Below are 24,673 nucleotides of genomic sequence, written 5' to 3'. Positions count from 1 at the left end.
GGTGAAGAGTCACAGACTCCAGGACTGAGATTTCACTGCAGTTGCCAACAGCGGAGTCCCCAAAGTGTAGGTGACAACCAGTGCAGCCAGCAAGGCAGGCACTTGAAGTCTATGGAGTAACAGGGGTGAAGATTGGGAACGCCTGGCTTCGTGGTTCACAGCGGATCAAGAGAGCCGGCTGTGGCAGCAAAGCAGTCTGTCCGAAGAGATAGGGGACATACCGTTGACAGGACCATCAGCTCTTTCTTGGCTGGGCTGCCAGGCTTTTCTAGGCGGCAGCTAACGTCTGCGCGCCCCTGCCGAGCTCTGTTTTTACTACAGCCGGCAGGCGGCTTTGTGGGGCTCCGCCCTCGCCGGCCTCCCCCCGCCCCCAGCGTGCCCACACCTTGTCGTTTATATAGAACGCACCCCAGTGCCGATTCGTGGCTCTCTGGGATCGGAGAGTTCTTTGCCCTGAGAGTGGCAGCGAGGGAGCAGGCGAGCTCCGAGGGGGTGTGGGTGTAGAAAGAGAAAACAGGTAAGGGCTTTCGGTTCCTGCTCCTCTGCCAGCCCGACTCTTTTGGCCAAAATATAGGAACCTGAAAATGGATTACATAGAAAAAGGCAAACCTCCCTTTCCGAATCTCCGCGGGCGAGAAGCTGCACGGCTCTGCGGTGTAACAGGCTCACACGTTGCTCATCACATGTTCAAACATTTCCCTTTCGGAGAGGCTCGCTATTTTTAAGTGAATATTTTCATCTTTGTTTTGATTTAAAAAAAAAAAGAAAGAAAGAAAAGAAAAGAAAGAAAGAAAGAAAAGCCTTCCTCGGGGTTTTATTTTGATTGAGTTGGCGGCCCGCAGCAGATTGGGAGAGGCGGGGAAAAGCAGCCCATCAAAGCTTCGGTAACCCACCCAGGCAACTCCCGGCAGGCGCCCGCGGAGCGAGCGACCCGCACAGAGCCCTGGCAGGCCGGCGGAGAAGCCGGGAAGTCCCGGCTGCGCCTCCCGGGTGCCCCGAGGTTCCAGAGCGCTGCACTTCACGGGCGGGCAGGAGCGGCGGGGCGCTGAAGCAGCGGCCGCTCGGCTTTGTCTCTGCACTTCTGGAGGAGCGCGGCCAGCGGCTCCTCCCGCGGCCGGCCACTCAGGCTCAGGCGGCGGCTCCTCCTTCACCCCTGTCTTTTCCTCCCCACTCTTTTTGCAGGCGGCAGCAGGGGCAGCAGTGGAGAAAAGCGGATTCTGCTTGGAGCCACACTGAGAGCTCGCGGTAGCGACTTGCCGCCTTAAGCGCTCTCTGAAGTCCGGCCCGCTCAGCGAGGACTTCCTTCTCCTGGACGAACCTTGTCAAGCAAGCTGGGATCTATGAGTGGAAAGGTGACCAAGCCCAAAGAGGAGAAAGATGCTTCTAAGGGTAAGCCTACCGCACAATCTGCCTCCTTCCCTTTGCTAGGTTGCCCTAGTCCCCTTGTGTGCGCGCCTCCCAGTGGCTCCTAGTCTCCCTGCTAGACCCTAAAGCTTCCCGTGACCTCTGCGACCCCGGACAAACCCCGGAGGTCCAGGCCTCTGGGGGAAGGTGGGTTTGCACCACTTTCCCTCCTTGCTAGCAGAACTGTGGCCCCTTGAGTGCCTTCAGTCTCTTCCACTGCCCCTCTGAACGCATGGTGGCGATGCTGCGGGCAGAAGAAGCTGCTGCAGCCTGGAGCGCAGGGAAAGGATCTGCCTGCTACTGACTGGATGTCTTGTGGTTGTGTGTGTGAGTGTGTGTGTTGTGTGTCTATGTGTCTGTGTGAGTGTGTGTGTGTGTGTGGGTGGGTGTGGGTGGGTGTGTGCGTGCGTGCATGTGAATGCTCCAGAGAGTGTGTATATGTGTGCTGCTCAGGTGCAACATGGTGACATACTCAGGGATTTGTCCCACTCTTAGGACACAAGCTCAGACCCATGTTCAACCCCCTTCTCTCCCTGCCCCCAATGCAAACAAAGAGCTTGGCCCATATGCAGAACCCCCTCCCCCATACTTCTTTTCACCTCACGCCCCTTACTCCCCAACTTCCTACCCATCCCACTCAAAGAACACAGGAACATGCACCCTTTGACATGCCGTGTGCAAAAGTGAGCATTCTGGATACCCTGGCGCCGCCCACGTTGCGCCTCAGTAGCGCAGCCTTGCCAAGCCCCTGGAGAACAAAGGCTCTTGTCCTCTTACCACTAGTGCCTAGTGGGAGTGGGCCTCTGTAGGAGGGCATAATTTATTTCCTCAGCTCTCTGGGATATAGCCACCTGGCCCAAGGCATCTGGTCCCATGTCCCTTAGAGTGAGAGTGTACTTCTCAGCCGGGGCCTCCCGCCGGCAGGAAGGGGACATGCAGCAGAGCAGGGCTCAGGCTGTGAAGAACTCAAGAAAAGGAAGGGGTGTCCTCTGAGAGCACCCGCTTGTACTAGTGGTTGCCTTGCTTAGAGGACACAGCTTATCTTTGGGAATGTACCCTTGAGGACTACGGCAGAAGCAGGCACAGGCAGAGGTAGGCAAGAGGAGTGAGCAAAGGCTCAGGTGCACGTGTCCAGAATAGTCACAGAAGACACTGGAGTGGACCTAGGTCCTAAGGACCACAGGTACCCTGAAAGGCAGAAACTCACTCCAGTTAACTTGGATTTGAAACAGCGGGGAACTGGAGGAGCTCCAGCTCTCCTTCATGGAGGGAGGCCTCAATTCTTCCCTGAGTCCCAAGGTTCCTTTCCCTCCCACTCATTCCCCTCCTCCCTTTTCTTCTCACTTTGACCCTTCTTTCAGAGCTTGCTTTCTCAAGAAATTCTAGGGCAGCATCAGCCCTCCCCTACGGAAAGTTGTCAAAGTCTTTAGCTCAGGGCTTTAGCCTTATTTCTAAGTGGTGGCATTTCTCTTCCCGCTAGGCAAAGTGGTTGAATAAAGGCTCCAGAAGTTTGTGGAGGGATAAATCTGTTGTCCTAATGGTCAATGGTGGTCCTTTGGGACACACAACTTAACTGTATCAGTAAGTTCTTAAAGTAGAACTGCTGTTACATGTTCCCATTGTAAAAAGTCTCAAAAATACCTTCCTATGATAAGGGAAAATGACTTAAAGATCTTCAAACTTTTTGACATGCTGGAGTTCATATGTGAGGTACTTAAATGTGAGAATAGCACTTTATCATTGAACTACACCCCTAAACCTGCCAGCCAGGTGTCATTTTTCTATTTAGAGCTTAGAGAAATGAAGGCAGCTAAAGGTTTTAGTATCTGATTGATCAAGGAAACTCATTCCCACATGAGTCTGGGACTGCTTCAACTTTTCTTTTGCTGGAACTTTTCTTTCTGATTTCCATCAGGTGGTTACCCAGGATTTGCTTCAGTCTACATTTGAAAGATCCTGAGCCAAATTCACTCACAGAAAATGACTTGCTGTTTTAGGTATATAAGTTGCACTTGTTCAGAATGGATTAACAAGTCTAGAAACAGGAGCATAGGTCATTTTTTACTAGGTTTATGTCATGACATTTTCTTATGTAGACTCATCACATTTAAAACCACATTCCTCTATGTAGGAATTGTGTAATTAGCCATTAGAATTGTGGTTGGGATTATAATAAATTAATTTAATTGGACAACTTTTAAGACAGGAGTTTATTTACCTAAGGAAATGGGGATTTTCTTCTTCTTAAAAGCAAGGTTGCCCTTTCAGCCATTGACTTCAGAACATTGACTTCACAGCAGTCCCAAAATACTGAATGTCAAGCAGTCATTCATGTTTTTTTCCCCTCTTTTCATGTATATTATTTAACTGGATAATGTTGGAGATGAACCACATCAGATCTACTCAGTATTTTAACCAACAAAATTTATTTACATTATAAGGAGGTCTGGTTATTTGCAAATGCCTTATATATAGGTCACATTTGGTGTTTTTCAAATCTCAGGTGTTAACTAGCATAGTCTTTGTAACAGCAAGATATGGGATCAAATATTTAATGGTTATTTCAAAAATGTGTTTAATTTTGAATGATGCTGTGACAAATGATTGAATCAAATCAAATAATTTAGAAACAGCTTGAATGAACTTCATAATCTGTTTTACAGCCTACTGCTAATTTAAATTCATCCTCCCACCCTATAATTTGGGGTTCATACCCACAGCCTATCACACTACATTGAAGATTATTATAGAGTACCACATTTCTAGACATTCTAAATCACACATAGTAAGTAATCAGTTACTTATTTTGTACTGCAGAATGAAATGTACTTCATTTGGCTGGGTGTAGTGATATTCACTTGTAATTTCAGTACTCCAGAAACTGAGGCAGGTTTAAAGCTAGCGTGTTTCACAATGTGAAATTTTGTCTTAAAAACAAACAATTCTCTTTAAAATTAAAACCAAAAAAAAAAAAACCACTCCCCAAAGCAAAACCCCAACCCCCAAAATGGTGTTTATAGCATATAAATTGTGATTCTAAAAAACCTGGTGTTCAGAGAATATAAAAAAGAAGAAAAAATATGACATTTAGAGCATATAAATTGTAGATTCTCTTTTTTTTTTGTAATGTCCTTTAACTCTTTGTGGCCAGGGCTTGTAACTTTGATAATTCTTTTAAAAATCTAGTCAGTTCGGCTAGATTTCTTTTTTTTTTTTTTTTTTTTTTGGAAGTGAAGGATACTTTATTCTGTTTGAAAATTATTAAAAGGTCTTCTTGTTTAGCTAGTCACTTTGTGCACTAATGTATGATTTGCATATATCTTGAAATGATTGTATGTGTACATTGTTTAGTTCATGTAGTTCTTGAACAAGAGGGTGTATTTTCTTCATCTCAGGGAAGAAAATGCATGATATTTACTTGTCCAGGTAGATGCTTGCACAGCTTTTACTCACCCTTCTCTGTCATATCACATAAGATCTATTAGTACTCCTGTGCTAAGAAAATACTCAGTTAAGGCTGTGTCAAATTTACTGAGGTTGTTCCTGAGGCACTGGACAACTTGTAGTCAGTGACAATTGATACAAAATATTTTCAGGATCAAGTAAAAGTGTTAGCTGATTCTTTATTGCAAATCTCTCATTTGGTTCTTTGCAACATATTTGGAGTTGGAAGTGTTAATTTAATCATGCTTTCCTTTTTGCTTAGTCCTACAGCCACAGGCAAGTTTGAATGCCACAATGGACTGTGGGTTCTCTTGTGAGAGCACTTGTACCACAGTTGAGTTCATGCTGGCCACTGAGTGATGAAGGCCAATTCCATGCATAGACCATGAAGTCAACCTTTACTGTAGTGGACTGTGACATGTATGGATACATCTCATTTTACTTTCATTCCTGGGAATTTCTAGTAGTCTTTCTACCCCACACAGGAGGCAAAGGTCATTGTGGCTAATCATCATAACATAGCTTGAATTCTGAAATCCGTTACCAAAGTTCATCTTGGCAACTGTGACCTTGGCAACTGTGTCAGGCTTACTCATTCGCCAAACAAAGCAGGTTTTTAGAACAGGGGCTTATTGGCAAGAAGTCATGATGTAGATGCCCTCTTATTTTAAAACAGTGATCATAATCTATTACTCATGTAAATACTGGTTTATTTATTTTCATCATGCCATCATGGACACATGGTTTGTAGACAGCTGTCATGAGCCTCATAGTCTCTTTTGGTGAAGGTGGTGATTACAGCTTCAGGGAGATGGTATGTCAGGGTTGGTCTCTAATCAACAGTGTTTGACTTTTAAGGGAATACTGGGTAGGAGATGAATGCATACAGTTGCAATATTTTCTTTTTTCTTGTTTCTTGATATGTATAGCTTCTTTATTGGCAGACACTGAAGCTTGAAGGAGGCACAGGGTAAAGATACTGTAGCTTCTACCTGCCTTATTACCATTTCCATAAAGTCCCTTTAGAATAGGATTCAAGTCATTAAAAGGGAACAGGCTGGAGCCTAGCGCTAGTGATATGGGTGAAGTTGGAGTGGTAATGGATGTTACGTTAATTCCTGAGTGAAGCAGGATGTGTCATGAAGTCATTAAGGACCATGTGTATGTCAAGGACTGACATACACTGAAGACACATTGAGGACACATGTATATGTGGTGACTGTGAATATAGGGGCTAGAGTAGACAGCGGACATGGGAATCAGAATTTGGATGGTAAGCCGGAAGGATCATTTTTGAAGCAGTGAGTAGGAAGATGAAGCTGTTAGTGTTTCAGGTCTCTCTGCAGCTGTGCTGTTTTATGCCCAAATCAACTCCTCATTCTGGGAATTATGATCAACTCTGAACAACCAGAATGAGCTGCAGCTCCTCAAATACAGCCAATAAAAAGGCTTTCTGGTGTCTGCTACATTATGGCTTATATTTTTTGGAATTGAGAAAATTGAGAGAAATGGAAAATAATTGCCAAGATTAAACAATTCAAAGCAGAAGAAACACATGAATTAAAGAATGATGAGTAGAGGGGAGCCTACATGTCTATTACTGTGCTATACTTAACATTACTTTTGAGATGCGATGGTAAGGCACATAATAGAGTTTTAACAATTAGTACAGAACACAGATATCTGTGTAACTCATTTTCTGTAGTCACTGGTGTACATTTTCCTATTCGGAAAACACAGGCATCACTATGACTTATCAGTGCAGGGAGAGGAATAGGTTTCAAGCACATTGTCCTATGTAATATCATTCATGTTTAACCTGAAATATGTTATTTATTTATGATATACAAGGTGGGAAAATTTGGTTAAGTCTCATATGTACCATATTTCCTTCTCTTTTCATTTCTTTTTTGTTTTTTTTTTCTTTTTCTTTCTTTCTTTCTTTCTTTTTTTTTTTTTTTTTTTTGAGACAAGGTTGGAAGCTAATCTTGAATATTCTGTGAAGGCCAGGCTAGCCTAGAATTAATGATACTCCTGCCTCTATACTTTCTAGGCTTTGTGATTGTATGTGTACACCATGACGCCTGGCTGAGTGCTGTATCATGATTAAACTATTTTAAGGGTGTGCATTTATAGACAAATTTACTTATTTTCTAATTATAGTAGTTATTTTGACTATTGTTCCCATGCTTAGTTTCAATTTTTTTTGAATGGATAGCCATTTATTTTTCTCCAGAGAAATGTTTTCTAGGGTATTAACACTAAAAACAAAATGGTTGTAGTTTTAAAAAGAGATACATTTCTGATCTTGACGTATGGTCAAAAATAAAGGACTATTTTCTTAAGTGATTTGAGGTGTGATAAACATTAAGCATGAAGTATTATTACTGTAAATTGAAGTCACTGTAAAAGAGGCTTCATGCCCTTGACTCTATCTCTGCTAAATTCATTTAAATTTTCAATTTCAAACAGAAATGTTATTAGTGTCTCTAACTAATGACTTGCCCACAGGCTAAGGCCAGAGGGTAGTAGTTGTTCCTATTGGTTCTCTTAAATCTGGCAGTACCCTTGGCTGTTGCTGAAGAATAGTTTTATTGATATTCTAGAGAGTACAGTAGGTTTGGTCTGAGTTAGGTTATTTGCTTGGTCTGTCTATAGAGCCATCAGATTTGGTCTGGATTTGGTTCAAATTAATTCTTAGTTATGGATATTTCTTCTTTCTGGATCCTGTCAGTAGGACCTGAGAAGAAAGAAAGAACATAATAATTTGGTGAAAGTTAGATGTAATCAGAAACCAAATTAGAAAATAGTCAATGAACAAAATAGTATGTTTTCCACTTCTCTTTAGTACTTCAAGTTTACCTGTAGTATCATTCACATCTCCAAAGGATACATATTGATGACTTTTGAGAAATGTTGACATCTATATACCCATCACTAGTGTGAACATTTAGAATATTCAACCTACAGTATTATCTCATGACCCTTTCAAGTTGTTATCATGTCAAAGGAAAAATCACTGTTTTGATTTCTATTACTAATAGTGCCTTTTGTCAGGTACCAAAGTATGTTTTACTCTTTGGTATATGATGACTCACCACCGCACCTTTTAGTATAATTCTTTTCTCTATTGATACTTCCCCTTGTCTTGTTCTCTTGTTTCTTTGAAAACGTCTACTCTGTTCTACCTAGGACACTTAATAGTTTTATACTTGGGTAGACAATAAGAAGCAGTTATTGAATGACTTAGGCAAGGCAGAGAATTCCTTTGGGCAGCAGCATGTTCTATTTATATACAGTGAACATTACTGTTATTATTACTATTGCACCTATATTATTGCTTACTACGTATTAGACATATATAATTCAGTCCTTTTTTTACATTGTGGTACTGATATATGTATTCTTATATATTTGTGTTTATGTTGAGTGTGTATATATGCATGTGACTAGAAGAGGATGTCATATTCCCTGGAACTATACTTATAGCTAGTTGTGGGCCGCCCAATGAAAATACTGGGAATCAAACTCCAGTCTTCTGGAACTACAGCAAACATTCTTAACCTCTAAGCTATTGGCTCCCAACCTGTGGGTCATGACCCTTTGGGGGAGGTCAAACAACCCTTCCACAGGAATTGCATGTCAGATATTTACACTCCTGTTCATAACATTAGCAAAGTTAGAGTTATGGCTTAGCAACAAGAATAATTTTATGGTTGGGAGTCACCATAGCATAAGGAACTGTATTAAAGGATCATAGCAGAGGAAGGTTGAGATCCACTGCTCTAAGCCATCTCTTCAGCCCATGCTCAGCTTTTATGATAAACAATTAAATAATGATTGGTATGCACTATATGAACTTTAGAGATGGTAGTAGCAGAGCCCAGACAGATTGCATAGTTTATAGTAGGTTATACACCTAGTCAGTTGTAAATCACTAGCACATGCTTGGTTTTATGGTAATAAATGATTGTTGAATGATGTGCCATATGAATCTACCAAAATCATGGTTTCTGCCATATGTGGTACTACACCCTTGTAATCCTAACAATTTGGACATAGAGTCAGAACATCAGGAGTTTAGTGCCAGTTTAGGTTATATAGTAAGACTGTGTTTCAAGAAATCCAAACGATAAAAGAAGCATCACTCTTAGTATGCTATTATCAATTCTTACTTTACTGTCATATCAGAAGGCAATATGCTGGAGAAAGTCTCTGTTATTGCCCTCTTTGTGGTTTAATATAATAGACAGTTAAGCATATTTATATTGTAAGTAAGGATCACTAGAAACAAAGCTTTAATGTAAATGAATTAGTTATCAATGGTTAGCTTTCTAATACCTAGATAAGCTGGGGAAGTAATTTTTGGTGAGCATCATAAGATAATATGCCAAGTTTTAACATGAAATGCCTCATTAAATTTTTAATAATGTTTTGGGAAATAGAATATACATACTTTTTTCACTTTTAACAGATAAAAAAAACCGAGTCTCTGAGATGGAAACCATGTTGTGTATTATCATTAAAATATGAGAATTACAGTCCATCAAGGACTGTTTACTGAAGGGGTTCTTCCTATAATAGTCCTATTATAGACTATTCATAGTCTATAATATTGCCAGTCTAGTCTGATGTCATGTCACACTACACTGACTCAGGTTCTACCTTTGGTGTGTACTGACATGAACTAAGCCAGAACACAGGTCTTTTAGTAAGATCATTCTGACTTTTGTGATGTCCACACACATCAATTTAAATGTACTTGCAGCTGGTTTATTACTATGGAATAAGTCCAACTTTCACTTAATAAAAGTTTTTGTGTATATGCTTCTAAAATAAAAAGATAAAGGATTGAGGAATTGGGCCAGGTTTGTCTGAGGGCACAATTATATCCTAACCTAGACAGCATGTTTAAATTGTTTTAAATCCTGATCTACACAAATTTTTAAATTTTCATCTATCAATATGGATGCAATTAAGGAGAATGTGCTCATACATGCAGGCTTGTTATAGCACTGTGGTCTTTTCAATGAAACAAATATCTGATTTCTTTTTTCTTTTGAGTTACTGGTATGCAATATACTGTGGTGTGTCTTAGGAGGCAGCATTGAAAAAAAAAAAACAATTCCTATGATAAAAAGATGTGCTTTCTTTTCCCACTGGCTTTGGATAGTCTAACATTTTACATTTACAAAGTATGTTCCACATCAATTTCCCATTCCGTTGAGCCTTTGTAGTAGGAAATTGGCCATGCAACTATGGCTATAACATTTAAGCATTTGTTAGCCTGAATATAATAGTACAGTTTTCCAGCACTGTATCTGAGAGGTTTTTTTTCTACCCGTTTTTCTTGTACACACACTTTTACTTAATTCACTGTTGAATAAAACTTAACTTGTTTATTTTATTTTTCATTACATGGTATGTGCTTTCAGTCTGCTGCTCATAAGAATCATATGTCTCATTTCCCTATTCAGAGCTCCTCAATTCTCCCTCCCTCTCCTATTTTTCCTTCCTTCCCATTCTTGTCAACAGATGTCAGTGGATTTATTAACTGAATGTGTTTTTTTTTTCTTTGGGGGGGGGATGTGCTAAGCTAATTGAAGGAGCCTCATTTCTAGCTTTTCTCACTTGATAGCTACATTAATGGCAGTGAGTGAAATCACTCCCACTTCTTTGAAATGTAGTTGCATGGGCTAAACTTTTCACTACTTATTACATAACAAATTTTAGAAAGAAAAATTAAAAAATGTGAGCTTTAGTTTTCATACTATTTATGCTGCATTCAGTTAGATATTTCCAAAAATATATCTTGTTAACTGAGACACCCACCTCGAACAAGCATATTAATTATAGTCTCAAAGTTGGGAATCGTGTAATGTTTTCCTCTGTGCTGCAGGAACCTATGTTTAACAGCCATAATTAACAGTGACAGGTCTATTGAGTGGTTATAGGTAAGTTTAATAACAAACATGAGACCCAGTTCTTTAAAAATCCCTCCTGAAAAATGTACACAGCATTTCAACTGCTCTGAAACTGAGGGTTAGTAAGCAGCTTGAGTTCTTAAAATATTTATCTTGCTGATAAAAGTGGAAGTAAACAACCCAATGAAGGCAGGCTGAATGCAGTTCTTGAATATGCCCATAGATATTTTCAGAATCTTTTTTTCAAGCCCGACTTTGAAAGCATTGAGAATTGACCTGCTTATTTCGCCTTTGATTCTCTGTGTGTATGCTTGCCTCTCCCCTTGGGGAGTTTATGGACTGTTAAATCTTCCAAGAGCTCTAGGATTTGCACTGGTTTTCAGAGCTCACAGAACAATGCGAGTCATTGTCTTGCAAACTGGGCAGGGCACTCCTTCTATGCTCTCTATCCTGAGAACAATTGTTTTCCAAGTGGTTGAGAACTAGGCTGTCTGGCTGTCCTGCTGTAAAACCTGGTTAACCAGTGTCCCGCAGTCGTCATGTATCTGGCAGGAGGTTTTATTACAGACCTCAGCGTGCTCATTAACCTTGTGATGTGGCAGCTGCCTAAAAAAGAAACACGGAAAAGTTGTGTCACCAAAGGTGAAACTTGGAGAGGAGCTGCATGGTGCCCGGCCTGACAAAGCTCCTTCCAGGCAGCCCTGGATAGCAAGGGCAGCAGGGGTTTTGTCCCTTTGCTCTTCATGTCTATGATGTGACCCATAGAAATGGAGACTTTACAAAGAGCTACAGCTGCAGGCTCAGGCCAGGGAGCCTGCATTTTGGATATAGAAAGCTGCCTGTACCAGTGAATGTCCTGGGTTCTGGTTCTCCAGCGGGTGGGAGACCTGGGAGAGACATTAAGATTTGCAGCCACAACGCCAAGGAGGACTGGAGGAGTTGCTCTCCTCCTTGTCCCCAAGCCAGGACCTAGTTCTCTGACACACCTGCTGGGCACTTCAAAGACCAGACATAAAAGGCCAAGATTTCTATTGATAGCCTTGAAGCCATAGCTTGACCAATGCAAGAGCTTTTGCTTCCTGTATTATGGTTAATGCTAATTCAGTTTTAGCTGTTCCAAAACTGAGCATGCATCTTAAGCAAAATGCTCTGGGCTCTTTTGAATTTATTTGTGATTTTATGTTGCTTATGTTTCATTGCATTTCTTTTTTGAGATTACAAAATAATGCATGTTCACTGAGGACAATTTGGAACAGCCTAAACGCACAAAGAAAATATCAATCAAGGTTTCATTTGCAGATTAATTTTAGAAAATATTTTCTTTCCAGTCTGTCTTCTGTGCATGTTTGAACATATTCAAAGATGTGTATAAGGGCCTGGAGAGATGGCGTAGAGGATAAGAACACTGGCTGATCTTCAGGTCCTGAGTTCAATTCCCAGAAACCACATGGTGGCTCACAACCATCTATAATGAGTACATCTGGTATACTCTTCTGGTCTGCAGGCATACATGCAGGCAGAATACTGCATAAATAATAAATAAATAACTTTTAAAAAACACTGATAATTTGAAATATGTGGGTGGAGTCACAGAAAATCAACTATTACTTATTCATTTTTCCCATGATATATTAGTGGGTTTAAAGAGCCTATACCCTCATCCTCAATAGGCAAATTAAAAAGCTCAAATTAATAGCGGAAAGTAGAAAAATGAGATTGATTATTTAGTGTGGCCACATTGTGAAAAGTGACAGAGAGATCCAGTGAACCCTCCAAATCTATCTCGACATTAACGTTTAAATACATGGCCAAGGACTTGCACATCTAAGCAGTCCTGGTCAAGGTGTAGTCATGGTCCCGTCCTTGTCTGGGCTTCATCATGTAAGGTGCTCTGACAAGCTGTTAGAAATGTCTCTTTCTGATAGACAAGTCCCTGCTGTGGCTGGTGTCTTTCCTCTTAACAGCATGAGATTCTTGGGGAAGTTTCCATTTCTTTGGGGTCCATTGTTTCAACAGTCAATTAGTCATATTGAGAGATACAAGTGTCTCTAGGATATCTTCATTTCTGGCAGTCTCTTACATTGTGATGATCGTCTGTCTTGAATCTGTCATCATTTGTAGCGTGTGTATTGGGTGTGGACTTGGGTATGATAAAAGAGACAGATGGTGATTTTGTGTCCATAAATCAAAGTTTTTTTCTATACCTCCCAAAGGATCCTTCTCATTGTACTACACTTAAATTACACACACACACATACACACACACACAAACACACATATACACACACCTGCAAGTTCAAAATTAAAGACATGTGGACATCCATTCATATATCTAAATACACAACAGACCTAACTCTTAGAATAATCCTCTATGAATGTACACAAAGGGCTGGAAATATAGCTCAATTGTTGTCTAGCATGTCTTATATTCTGACTTGCCTTCCTATCAGACTTCTCTCCCAAAAGGAGCTTGTAGAGTAGTGGTTCTCAACCTGTGGGTCACAGGCCCTTTGGAGATTTTTATATCAGATGTCCTACATATCAGATATTTACATTATGGTCATAACAGTAGCAAAATTACAATTGTGAAGTAGCAATGAAATAATTTTATGGTTGAGGGTCACCACAACATGAGCAACTATATTAAAGGTTCACAGCATTAGGGAGGTTGAAAACCATTGCTTTAGGTGGTTTGTTTAAGTATTATAGTTTTTACTCATATTCTCAATTTTCAATAGATATATACATAAAGATATATTATAACATATTACTTACCTTAAAATTGACATTTCTGTTTCAGTTTCCACAGTTTCTTGCTCTATATTGTTTATATTTAAGTACAAGTTTAACCTTTCCTTTCTAGAAAGTGTTTATTTTCCCAGGGAGTCTTTTGTCCCTTGGAATAAGAGCTGCCTGCTCTCTGAACTAGGCTGCAGATCACTCATTTGGCAATATGTGTGAGCAACCCTAGAAAGCTCATGCTTTATTTACTAACAGCTTCTATCTTTTTGCCTTATTAGATTGTGATCTCCTCACAAAACAGGTGTTCAATAAATGTGTGTGTCAGTGTTCAACAGCACTACTCCTAGATTAAATGACATTAAAACTTTACACTTAGAACTGGAGAGATGGTCTCATGATTTAGGAGTACTGGCTCCTCGTCCAGACTACCCAGGTTCAATTCCCAATACCCACATGGCAGCACACAATTGACTGCAACTCCAGTCCCAGGTCTTCTAACACTATCACACAGACATACATGCAGGCAAGCCACAAATGAACAGAAAATAAAATAAATTACGTATAAAAAGATAAACAACACCCCCCCACACACACACACATGCTCAAGGCTCTTAGAATGTCAGCAACCATCTGGATTAATTATAATATAACTTAATTTTTTGGGACAACTGCTACTTTATAATAGGTTGTCTATATAAAAATGGATGCATCATTGAAAATATGGATATTAGAGACTTAAGTTTATATCTGTGTTTCTCTATTAGTTTCCTAAACTACAATTATTCTATGCTGGAGACAGTTATGATTGTCTTGCATAGTGGATTTTAAGAATCTGTTGTCAAGAGCCAACTAACCAGAGCTCAGAGGAGTTTGCTGAAACTGAAGCATCAACCAAGGACCATACATGAACTGGACCTAGGCCCCTTACAAATAAGTAGCAGATGGGCAGCTTATGCTTCATGTGGGTCCTCTAGTAAGGGAAGTGGAGACTGTATCTGACATGACTTGCCACTTTGATCACTTCTCCCTGGCGGGACTGCCTTGCCAGGCCACAGGGGAAGAGGCAACTTGATGAGCCTCTTGCCAGGCTACAGTGGATGAGAAAGGGAGCTCGCCTTTTCTGAGGAATAAGAGAGGGGGAGAGGGTAGGAGGAATGAGGTTACAACCAGGATGTAAAGTGAATAAATAAAATATACATTAAAAAATCAGTTATCAGAGATCCTTGCTATAAAGCCTGGCTTTAGGTTCAATTGTTCACCAGCATCAAAACAAAATGATATAAAATACATAAAAAATGACAAGACAACAGAGATTTACATTCAATTTGGGTCCTTAATGGGGTGATGAACCATTCCATCTGTTTCTTCCTTCCCTATCTTAGTGACAAAGCCAGGTAATATATATAAATACATTTACCTGTGGGACCCAGGGAAATTTTACTGGGAGATGAGTTACAAAAATCACAATTCTGGTGTTTATAGTTCTTATTGCACCTTTTTTACTTCAGGGGTCAGAGTTTCTAGTATGGCAAGGCTGGCTCCACTGCCAGCATGTAATATTTTTTAAATTACTAATTTCAAGGCATTCCTGTTACAGATTGAATTACCTGACACATGGAAAGGACCAAAGAGAAAAATAGTATGTAGAACTTGGTCAGTGATATTGGTAAGATTATGAAATAGTGACTTTTATATTGATTATACAAGTTAGAGGATTCTCAGTAAAGGGATTGTAGCAAATAGAAATAATTCTGTAGATTTGTATTTGTATGTGACAGTCAACCACCAATTTAAATGATCTCCTATTCACTAATTTGTGTTTTAACTTATTAATTGTTTGATTTCCTTAATACATATTTACAGACCCTTCTGTGTGCCAGGTGCTGCTTTTGACACTGAGAATACAGCAATAATTGCAACATATAATTGTCCCATGCCTTCATAGCACTCATCATTTATAAGCTTCAGCTTCGGACTCAGGCTATTCATGCAGGAGGCAGAAGGCACTTTGCTCTCTCTTGATGATGTGCTTCAACGAGGTTTGTTCTCATTGCTTTTGAGACAATGTTTCACTGTGCAACACTTAGTGGCCTGGAACTACTTGGATAGACTGGGCTATCCTTGAACTGACAGAGATTTTCCTGACTCTGCCTGCTTCTGTTTGTCTAATGCTGGGGTTACATTTATGCCACTACACCCAGTGTCAGGGAGTTCTTGATCTGCTACTTGTCATAGTCACTGGGGCTCTGGCCAGGCCAAACTATCAAGGATTTCAGATGACGTGCATGCAAGATGCAGAGTGTTGATCTGCAGTCCAGGAACCACCAAAGTTGTGGTTCTAGAACCTGTTTGGATGGTAGCATAATCTCTTACAAGATATTTACCCCACGTGATATTCTGATTTAGCAGACCTGACTGGAAAGCTTACAAAGGAGTATATGTTACATATACATATATGGTTATATATGTGACATATATATATCTGTGTGATTTTTAATTTTGGGCAATTTTTGCAAACATTGTCCCAGAAGCAATTACAAGGTTTCCATAAACTGTGTGTAAATGTGAATTTTTCTGTTGAACAGTCTATAGTTATATACAGGTTATTAGGAATTAGACACTCAAATAATTACCAAAGATTTGGTCAAGTAGTGCCCTGAGATCTGTATATTCTTATTGTCAGTTGACAATGCTTTAGGACCTCAATTTGCTCATGTAATCACAAGATGAATAAAATGTTTAGTTTTTTTTTCATTTTTTATCTGGTTTTCTTATTCTTCCTTTCTCTTCTATCAAGTTGATTTTTCTTTCTCTTGGTATGCCCACTCTTAAAGAAATGGAGATACAGAGAAATTAGAAAACTTGGATCTTTCTGTAGAACTGGAATGGAGTTTTGAAAATGACATTCAGAGCTTGCAATCCCTGGACACTGTTAGGATGGAAGATATAAATGTCTGTGTTCTAAACTCCTGGTAGCTTGAATCTCAATGGGACAAGGGGTGGGGAATGGCCCTTCTTAAATATTATGGTCCTGCTCATAGTTGGTAGCTCTTGGAAGACAGGGCTGCAAGTGTAAGGACAAGGCAAGATATATGTTCACCCCTACCTCTTCTTATCCTGTGATTATCAAGCAGTGTCTGCAGTAATTGGTTCATGGGCAATCAAGTGCACTGACCTATTAGTGCTTGTTATTTTGAGTTATAAATGGTGCATATTTCTTTGATGGAATTGGGAGTTCAGGCTGCATAGGATGACCTGGTTTGCATCATATGGGTCTTTGGGACTTTGACAGATTTCACCATTTAATAAAACACCCAGCTTCCTTCGTCTACCTCACAAGACATAAAAGCAACCTTTGAATTTATGGCACAAAGAGCATACTTTGAAAGTTCACAATGCACAAAAAAGAAGCAAAAGGAAGTAAGGCATCTATTCTTCTGAGGCCGTTGTCTCCAGACAAGTAACAAAACTGAATACCTTGAAAATCTTGTATTGATTTTTAGTGTAGAAGCATCTACCTAAGATCTGAAAAACCTAGGGAAGGATAATGAACTTGTCCCCTGCCTTCCAGTCAGAGTTGACTCACTTAGTTTACATGGCTGGAAGAAATGAATGTAGCTGCTCAGCTGAGAGTAAGACTTTGGACACAGTTCTCTGAATCAAATTCAATAACGACAAAGCTTAATTGATGGAAATGATACCAGGGATTGGAAGAGTTTGAAGTTTTTCTTTTAATAGCATTCTCTCAAGTGTTCCAAGATGTTTCTTTAGGGATCAAGAGCAGCTTGATTAAAAAGAAAGAAAAGCCAACCTTATTATTTTATAGTTGAAGTTCTTAGCAAGTCTAGCTATGAACTGTTACTCAGGGTTTCTACTTTTGTGTTTGCTTTCAAGATCTATAAATTATCTATCTATCTATCTATCTATCTATCTATCTATCTATCTATCTATCTATCTATCTATCTATCTATCTGCCTACTATTTATTCACTTTATATCCTGGCTGTAGCCTCCTCCCTGTCTCTTCCCAGTCCCACACTCCCTCCCTCTTCTCCCCTTATGCTTCTCCTCTAGTCCTCTGATAGGAGAGGACCTCCTCCCCTTCTATATGCCCCTAACCTATCAGGTCTCATCAGGGCTGGCTGCATCATCTTCAACTACAGTCCTAAAGAAGCTAAGCAACAAGTAGGACCCTAGGGAAGATGCTTAATTCTCTGATCTTTAAATTTTTATAATTATATTTCATTTAATCTCTCTGTTACTTTCTTTTTCTCTGTGTGTATGTGTGTATGAGAGATAAGGGGTTGGGGGAACTCTCGGTCTTAATGTGTAGCCAAGGCTGACCTCAAACTCATCATCCTCCTGCCTCAGTCAGTTCTGGGATTATAAGTATCTACTGGCATGTCTGGCTCTCCAAGTTCTGAGTAAGCGATTCAATGCCTGAGAGGAACACTATATTTACATACATAACACTATATACATACAACCTTCCCATTTCAGAGAAAAGTTAGGCATCAGAGAAGCAGAGGCATATCAAAAGACAGGAAACAAGGCAGTGGCCTAAGCCTTGCCTGATATTTTCCATAGTTTGAAGCTGGGGTCAATTTATTGATGATAGGAAAATCCATGTTTGGCATAAACATTTAGGATATTTTTCCTGATCATTCTATCAAAGAAACAATTGGGATTTAGAGCCAGAAGGCCTTTAAGATGTTGTCAAATCCAAATTCCTTGTTTAAAGCATTGGCTCCAATTGATATTTCAAATAAAAAAAGAGGTTGCTTTTATTCTGATTTCCATGATCCAGGAGATTTCTCTCTTGACCTTCCTTTCATTGACTCTGTGACATGCCATAGTTGAAAGCAGGTCCTTTGTGGGTGGCTGTTATTAAAAAGCTTTCCTTGGGATGTTTACAATAACTGCTGTGACCTGACTAGGAAAGCTTGCATTGTTTTGCTGCATAAAAGCAAGAACTGTTTCTAAAAGTATGTTCATTTCTTTTGATACCATTATATTTACTGATGACTAAAGAACCAAAGCATTACTTTTTTCTTATTTATGTGTTAAGTAGTGTTAAGTGATTGCACACTACTTCTATATAATGTACACATTTGGGACTTTTGTGTCCAACAAGCATGTTTTCTTGGAAGACAGCTTCACAATAGTTACATCAAATGGCATTGTAACTAATATCTCTTTAAAATTTCATTTTTAATTGAGATATTACTATCTTTTGTGTGTAAAGATTTGTGGCATTGAATATATAACCAATGTCTGCAGGTTTCTCATGCAAATTTGAAACTTTTTATTAAACAACTTCCTCTTCTCCTTTTTCATTTTCTGGAAACATTCACTCCAATTTTTACTTTTATGAATCATCTAAATGTATTAGATAACTAATGGAAGTAGAACCATATAGTGTTTGCTGTTTAGTGACTGTCTGATTTTACTTAATATAGTACCCCTGAAGGTCATTCCTTTTGTAACGTGTGTCAAGATCTCTATCCTTTGAAAGGTTGAATAAAAATTAATTGATCACATTTTATTTTCTCATCCAAGGATGTACATTTAATTTATGTCCACTTTTTGACTATTATGAATAATACCACTATAACAATGAGTGTATTGGTAAACTTATTAGCACACACCTTTAATCTCACTAGCAAGGCAGAAGCACCTCTATGAGTTCAGGGCTAGCCTGACTGGGATAAAAAGCAAGTTCCAGATCAGTCAAAGCTGTACAGTGAGATCTTATCTTCAACAAATCAAAACAAAAGCTACTTTGTTTTCTACACTTATGTGCATGTACATAAAACAGAAAAACACATAAAATAAAATCTCAAGAAAATAAGAGTAGATTTTTTTTCTATTAATTGATGGGAAATATTATTTTAACATACTTGATTTGTTTTGTTAGATTATTAAAATAACTTTATAAATTACTTTCCCCATGATATCAAATATCCGACAAAAGCAAGAAGAAGAAGAAGAAGAAGAAGAAGAAGAAGAAGAAGAAGAAGAAGAAGAAGAAAGATTTATTTTGATTCATGGTTTGAAGAGATACAGTTCATCATGATGGAAAAAACACAACAATATGAGTGTGAGGTGGCTGGTCACATGTTTCACAGTTAGGAAACAGGGACAAGTGTAGGTTGTCAGCCTACTTTTTGCTTTATAATCATCCTGGGATCCCAGGCCATGCTCTGGTGATGAGTTCATTCATGGTAGGTTCCCTGCCTCCCCCGCCACCAGTTAAACACTCTTTGCTTCCATAACTAGACTTGTGTCTTCTAGGTAATACTGAATCTAGTCAAGTTTACAACAAACATCACCACACGTGGTGAACAAAGTGAAACAAAATCCCCAAATTCTAAGGACCTGGAGTATTGCAATATCAATCCAAGTGATTTGTAACTTAAGAATTTGGGAATAGAGACTGGTACTATTCTAGATCTCCTTTAGTTGTTGATGTGTTTGTTTTGAATTTGTATTTCCTGGATGGTTACTCCTATTACCCTTCATGCCTGCATTTGGATTGGTCATGCATTCTTGTGCCCTTTGGACTATAGTATAAAATTCTTGGACACAGAGCCTGTGTTATTCTTCTCTGGATTTATAATACTTAGTACAGAACCTTGCTCATAAATAAAATAAAATAAGATAAATGCTTATGTGAATAGAAATTTGACTCATTCTGACATTTAGGAAAGTCATCCTCCTTAGACTTGGAACAATTTAACATTTTTATTTCTTTTTATCTGCTTTTTTTTCTTGTGTAAGACATGGCTTATGTTCAGGAGTGCAAATTAGATGGGGTAACATTTTTCTTTAAATCTTTGTAGGGACTGGCAGATATATTTGTTAAATACTTGGCATTAATGGAGGAATGAGCCAAGCCTACAATTTAGTCTAGACTTGGGAAGGCTCCTTTGATGTTTTCCTCTGTCATTTTCTTTCCTCTCAGTTACCAGTAAAGGTAGTCTGAATAGGTATTGCATCTGACTTTGGGGTGTGTATCTAAAACTGTGAATGCCATGCTTGCCATGCTTATATTATGGCAAACATTTCCTACTCCATGTATTGGCTTGTAACCTTTGACATTTATGACCCACTGCTGACTTCTGAACCTACTCCAGTATTTTATTACTTTCCCAAAACAGACATCTCCCAACGTAGACTCTGATTTCTAATAAAGGTTCTAGTAATGTGGACTTGGAACACACAGATACATTTATTTTTAGATGAAAGACATCAATTTAAAGACACATGACTATGAATCTTGACTCACTTCATTCAAAGAACTTCATCATGTGGAAGGCTCAGTGTGATACACTAAGGAAACAGTGGTGCGGATGGGAGTTTCTGCTCTGTGCTGTGTGAGCTGACCGTGGGATACATGGCAAGGGAACACTGCCTTAGCTGAGGAGCAGGGACTGAATGCTAGAGCCGTTCCAGAAATGATGATAAAGGGGGCTTAATGCCATTGGAAGTTTTAGCAGAAGGATCAGTAATCTGTTAAAAGTTTTTCAGCTAATGAGGAGGAAGAAGCATGTTCTGAAAAGTGGGGACATAAAGGCTGGAGAGTGAGTAAGATGGCTGACTTAGAAAATGAAAGGAAACCGCTTATTTCTGGAGGAGTGAGTCATATCACTTACATAGGCAGTCCTTGCACACATTGAATTACAGCACTACAGATTCCAAGGGACATTGATGACATAGTTTTCAAGGAGGCTGTATAAAATACTGTTTTCCAAAAGGTACACACACACACACACACACACACACACACGAAGACAGAAGTAGATTCAACGCTAATATACATGTTTAAATGCTGATTTCAAACAAAACCTCAGGATACCTTTTTAAAAATAAACAAAATTTATTAGATAATATCCAGGACTGTTCCAGAACTTAGAAGGCAGAGGCAGACCGATTCCTGTGAGTTTGAGGTCAGACTGATCTCTATAGCAAGTTACAGACAAGCTGAGGCTGCATAATGAGACTCTATCTCAAAATAACAAAACATCAAAGCAACAACAACAAAAACTTCATTTAATCTCAAGTAGAAGCAATTTTTTCCCCCTAGTGCAAGGTTGAAAGCTTCAAGATTTTGTCAGTTGTGTGCTCAATGATCAGAAGGCCATATATGTGTCACATCTGTGCCTTTTTCTTTATTGGAATCAGAATCAAAGTTTCGGAGGTAGTTGAAATGTGAACTGTTTGGCAGCATGTAAGGTACAAGAGACAGGAAGGAAACCTAATTAGCATTATTCACACAAAACTGTAGTTTGATGACTGCTATTAATAGGTCACAAATTTTAATAATGTTATTAATAAATTTTTATAACGTCAAAATAGTTTATGACCATTTTATATCAATGGTCAAAAAGACCATTGATATTTAGCATGAAGCATTATTCTTATTACCTCTTGGGTAGTTAGTAGGCAAAACACAACTCATTTCTGACTTCAAGTTTCTGAATTATGCTGCCTCTGAACTTTGACTTCACTATCTGCATGAAAGATATCACTATCATATTTCCCCAAATATCACTGCACAAAAAATCCAGATAGTTCAGTTCATGTCATTTACTTAAAAAAAAAAAAAACAACTGTTTATGTTTTAGGTTTGAATATTTTACCTGCATGTATGTAAGTGTACCGCCTGAATGCCTGATGCCCACAAAGGTCAGAAGAGAGCACCAAATCCCCTAAAACTCAAGGTGTGGAGGGTGGTGAACTACTATATGGATGCTGGCAACTGAACCTGGGTCCTCTACAAGAGCATCCAGTTTTCCTCACCTTTGAACTATCTCTCCACGACCCTCATGTCATTTACTTATGTTTATGTACTTACTGGGTGTCAAGTGGAAGGCTTGATTGCAGGCAATGGCAAAAAGTGATTGCATTCTGTATGATAACTTGGCCTGTAGGCATTCACACACTCTAGCGAAATGACAGGAGAGGAGTAGTCAAGCTAAGGTATGGCCAGTGCAAGCTCAGAGAATAGCACTTCATTCAGTCTTGAAGAGTCACGGGAAATTCTTTGATGAAAGGATCTGCTAGAATCTGAAAATTTATGTAAAATTGGTTCTCGAATCAGATATGGCTGTAAGCATTTTTACCCATTCCATTTTTTCTCACTCTCTAAGGTTTTAAAAATATTTTTAAATTGTGTGTGTGTGTTTGTGTGCACATGAGTGCTAGTATTCTAGGTATTTAGAGTAATCCAATCTCCTGAAGCTGGAGTATACTTAGTTATGAACCTCTGACACATGTCCTGGGAACCAAACTTGGATCCTTTAAGGAGGTCCCTGGGTAAGATGTTCAATCTTCATTCAGAAAAGCAAATGGGGTAGATATCAGAAAAAGGAGAAAACAGGAATAGGACAGGAGCCTACTACAGAGGGCCTCTGAAAGACTCTGCCCAGCAGGGTATTAAAGCAGAAGCTGTGATGCATAGCCAAACTTTGTGCAGAGTGTGGGAATCTTATGAAAGAAGGAGGAGATAGAAGGAGAGGACAGAAGCTCCAAAAGACCAATAGAAACAAAAAAATCTGGGCACAGGTGTCTTTTCTGAGACTGATACTCTAACCAAGGACCATTCATGGTTATTACCTAGAACCTCTGTTCAGATGTAGCCCATGGCAGCTCTGTGTCCAAGTGGGTTCCCTAGTATTGGGAACAGGAGCTGTCTCTGACATGAACTCAGTGGTAGGCACTTTAATCATGTCCCCCTGATGGGGGAGCATCCTTGCCAGGCCACAGAGGAAGACAATGCAGCCAGTCCTAATGAGACCTTATAAGCTAAGGTCAGATGGAAGGGGAGGAGGACCGCCACTTATCAGTGGACTGGGGAAGGGGCATGCGAGGAGAAGAGGGAAAGAGGGTGGCATCAGAGGGGATGAGGAAGGGGCTACATAAAAAGCTGGATAAAAAGTGAACAAATTTTAATAAATTAAAAAAGAAAAGAAAAAAAATAGGACATGCCCTTTAATCACCGAGCCATCTCTCTAGTGCCATGGAGTCATCTCTTAAGTGCTTTATATCAATCATCCCATCTGTAAAATGTGGATGATAATGATAGAATCTGTATTAAGTTTTAACGGTGCTGTTATTAGAATGGTAATAGCTTTTAACTATTTTAGACCTTTCCCCTCAAGAATTTACAGTCAATTGTGATGTCAGAGAAAAGCCCCTGAAGAGATTTTCAGAAAAAACTGTATTTTAACTTTACTCAGCATTTAACTATGGTGGGAATGGAGGATGAGCATTCTTTACTAGACCACCAGTGTCCAGAGGCTATGTTGGTTAACAAAAAGAGCTCCCTGTACACAGGTTTGTGCAGCTTGTTCTTTTGTTTTGAAGCACCAAATTCAAAAGTGGAAAATGCCAATTGAGAAGAAACTACTCCTAGTTAAAGGAGAGACAGACATGGATTGGTATTGTTCTCAGTGAAGCTGAGATTTACAGACTAGTGCTAGAAAGGCACAGTGATTTGCAATTATTCCATCAGAGGATAGATGTCTGAGCAATAGTCTGCAATGCTGGTGATACGTTATGGCTTAAAAAGAGATAGCTACTTTATTATGCACAAGTACATAAAAGAACAAAGCTTCTAACTAATGAATTTTGTGAACTTCAGCATTTCCATAGTGAAGGAATGTAAGTCACTTTTGGGAGGTTGCTTTTGAAGGTAATTACTGCAACAAAAGTTTTGAGAAAGTGTTATGAAATACCTTTCCCAGAAAGAGTTAAAGGTTGACCCTGTGGTATTTATAAATTCCTTCATTAAATCATATTGGGTAAGATTTAATGAGTTTTACTCCAGTACAAGAGAAAGTTAATATAGGTATTGCCCAGGGCTGGTTTCAATTGTGCCTGTGCTAGAACCAAATGGCTTCCATTTGAGGCGATCTTAATGAATGTCCTGCTAATAAAATGTCCTAGAGTATACATTAATGTTTTTCTCTGAAGAAAAAAAATACTGTCATGTAAATCACAAATGTGTTATCAAGTGAAACTATGAAAGGGTTATTCACTCTGATATAAAACATATCCAAATGGGATATTTTATTTTAACTTTGAAAACTAGGCGTTCTCATTCACCATTCTTTGAGCAACTGCTCATTGTATACTGTCTTAGTTAAGGTTTCTATT

The 24,673-nt window shown here is 39.2% G+C and overlaps 1 protein-coding gene across 3 annotated transcripts in view; it reads left to right on the top strand.

The window, feature by feature from the left end:
- Positions 1 to 390: 390 nt before the first annotated feature.
- Positions 391 to 24,673, top strand: part of Fgf13 (fibroblast growth factor 13) — a 609,985-nt gene continuing 585,702 nt past the window's right edge. Inside the window, exons 1-2 of one of the 3 annotated variants that reach the window (XM_060374458.1) lie at positions 391 to 517; positions 1,183 to 1,389. In XM_060374458.1, the coding sequence (XP_060230441.1) occupies positions 1,341 to 1,389 (49 nt within the window). In that variant the 5' untranslated portion in view covers positions 391 to 517; positions 1,183 to 1,340. Of the gene's footprint in view, positions 518 to 982; positions 1,390 to 24,673 lie in introns of those variants that run through there. The other 2 variants (XM_060374461.1, XM_060374459.1) reach the window with 2 other exon arrangements.

This window comes from Meriones unguiculatus, chromosome X, assembly GCF_030254825.1.
Source record: "Meriones unguiculatus strain TT.TT164.6M chromosome X, Bangor_MerUng_6.1, whole genome shotgun sequence".
Classification (NCBI taxonomy): Eukaryota; Metazoa; Chordata; class Mammalia; order Rodentia; family Muridae; genus Meriones; species Meriones unguiculatus.
The sequence above is the reverse complement of the archived record's forward strand: the minus strand, read 5'-3'. Positions and strand labels throughout refer to the sequence as shown.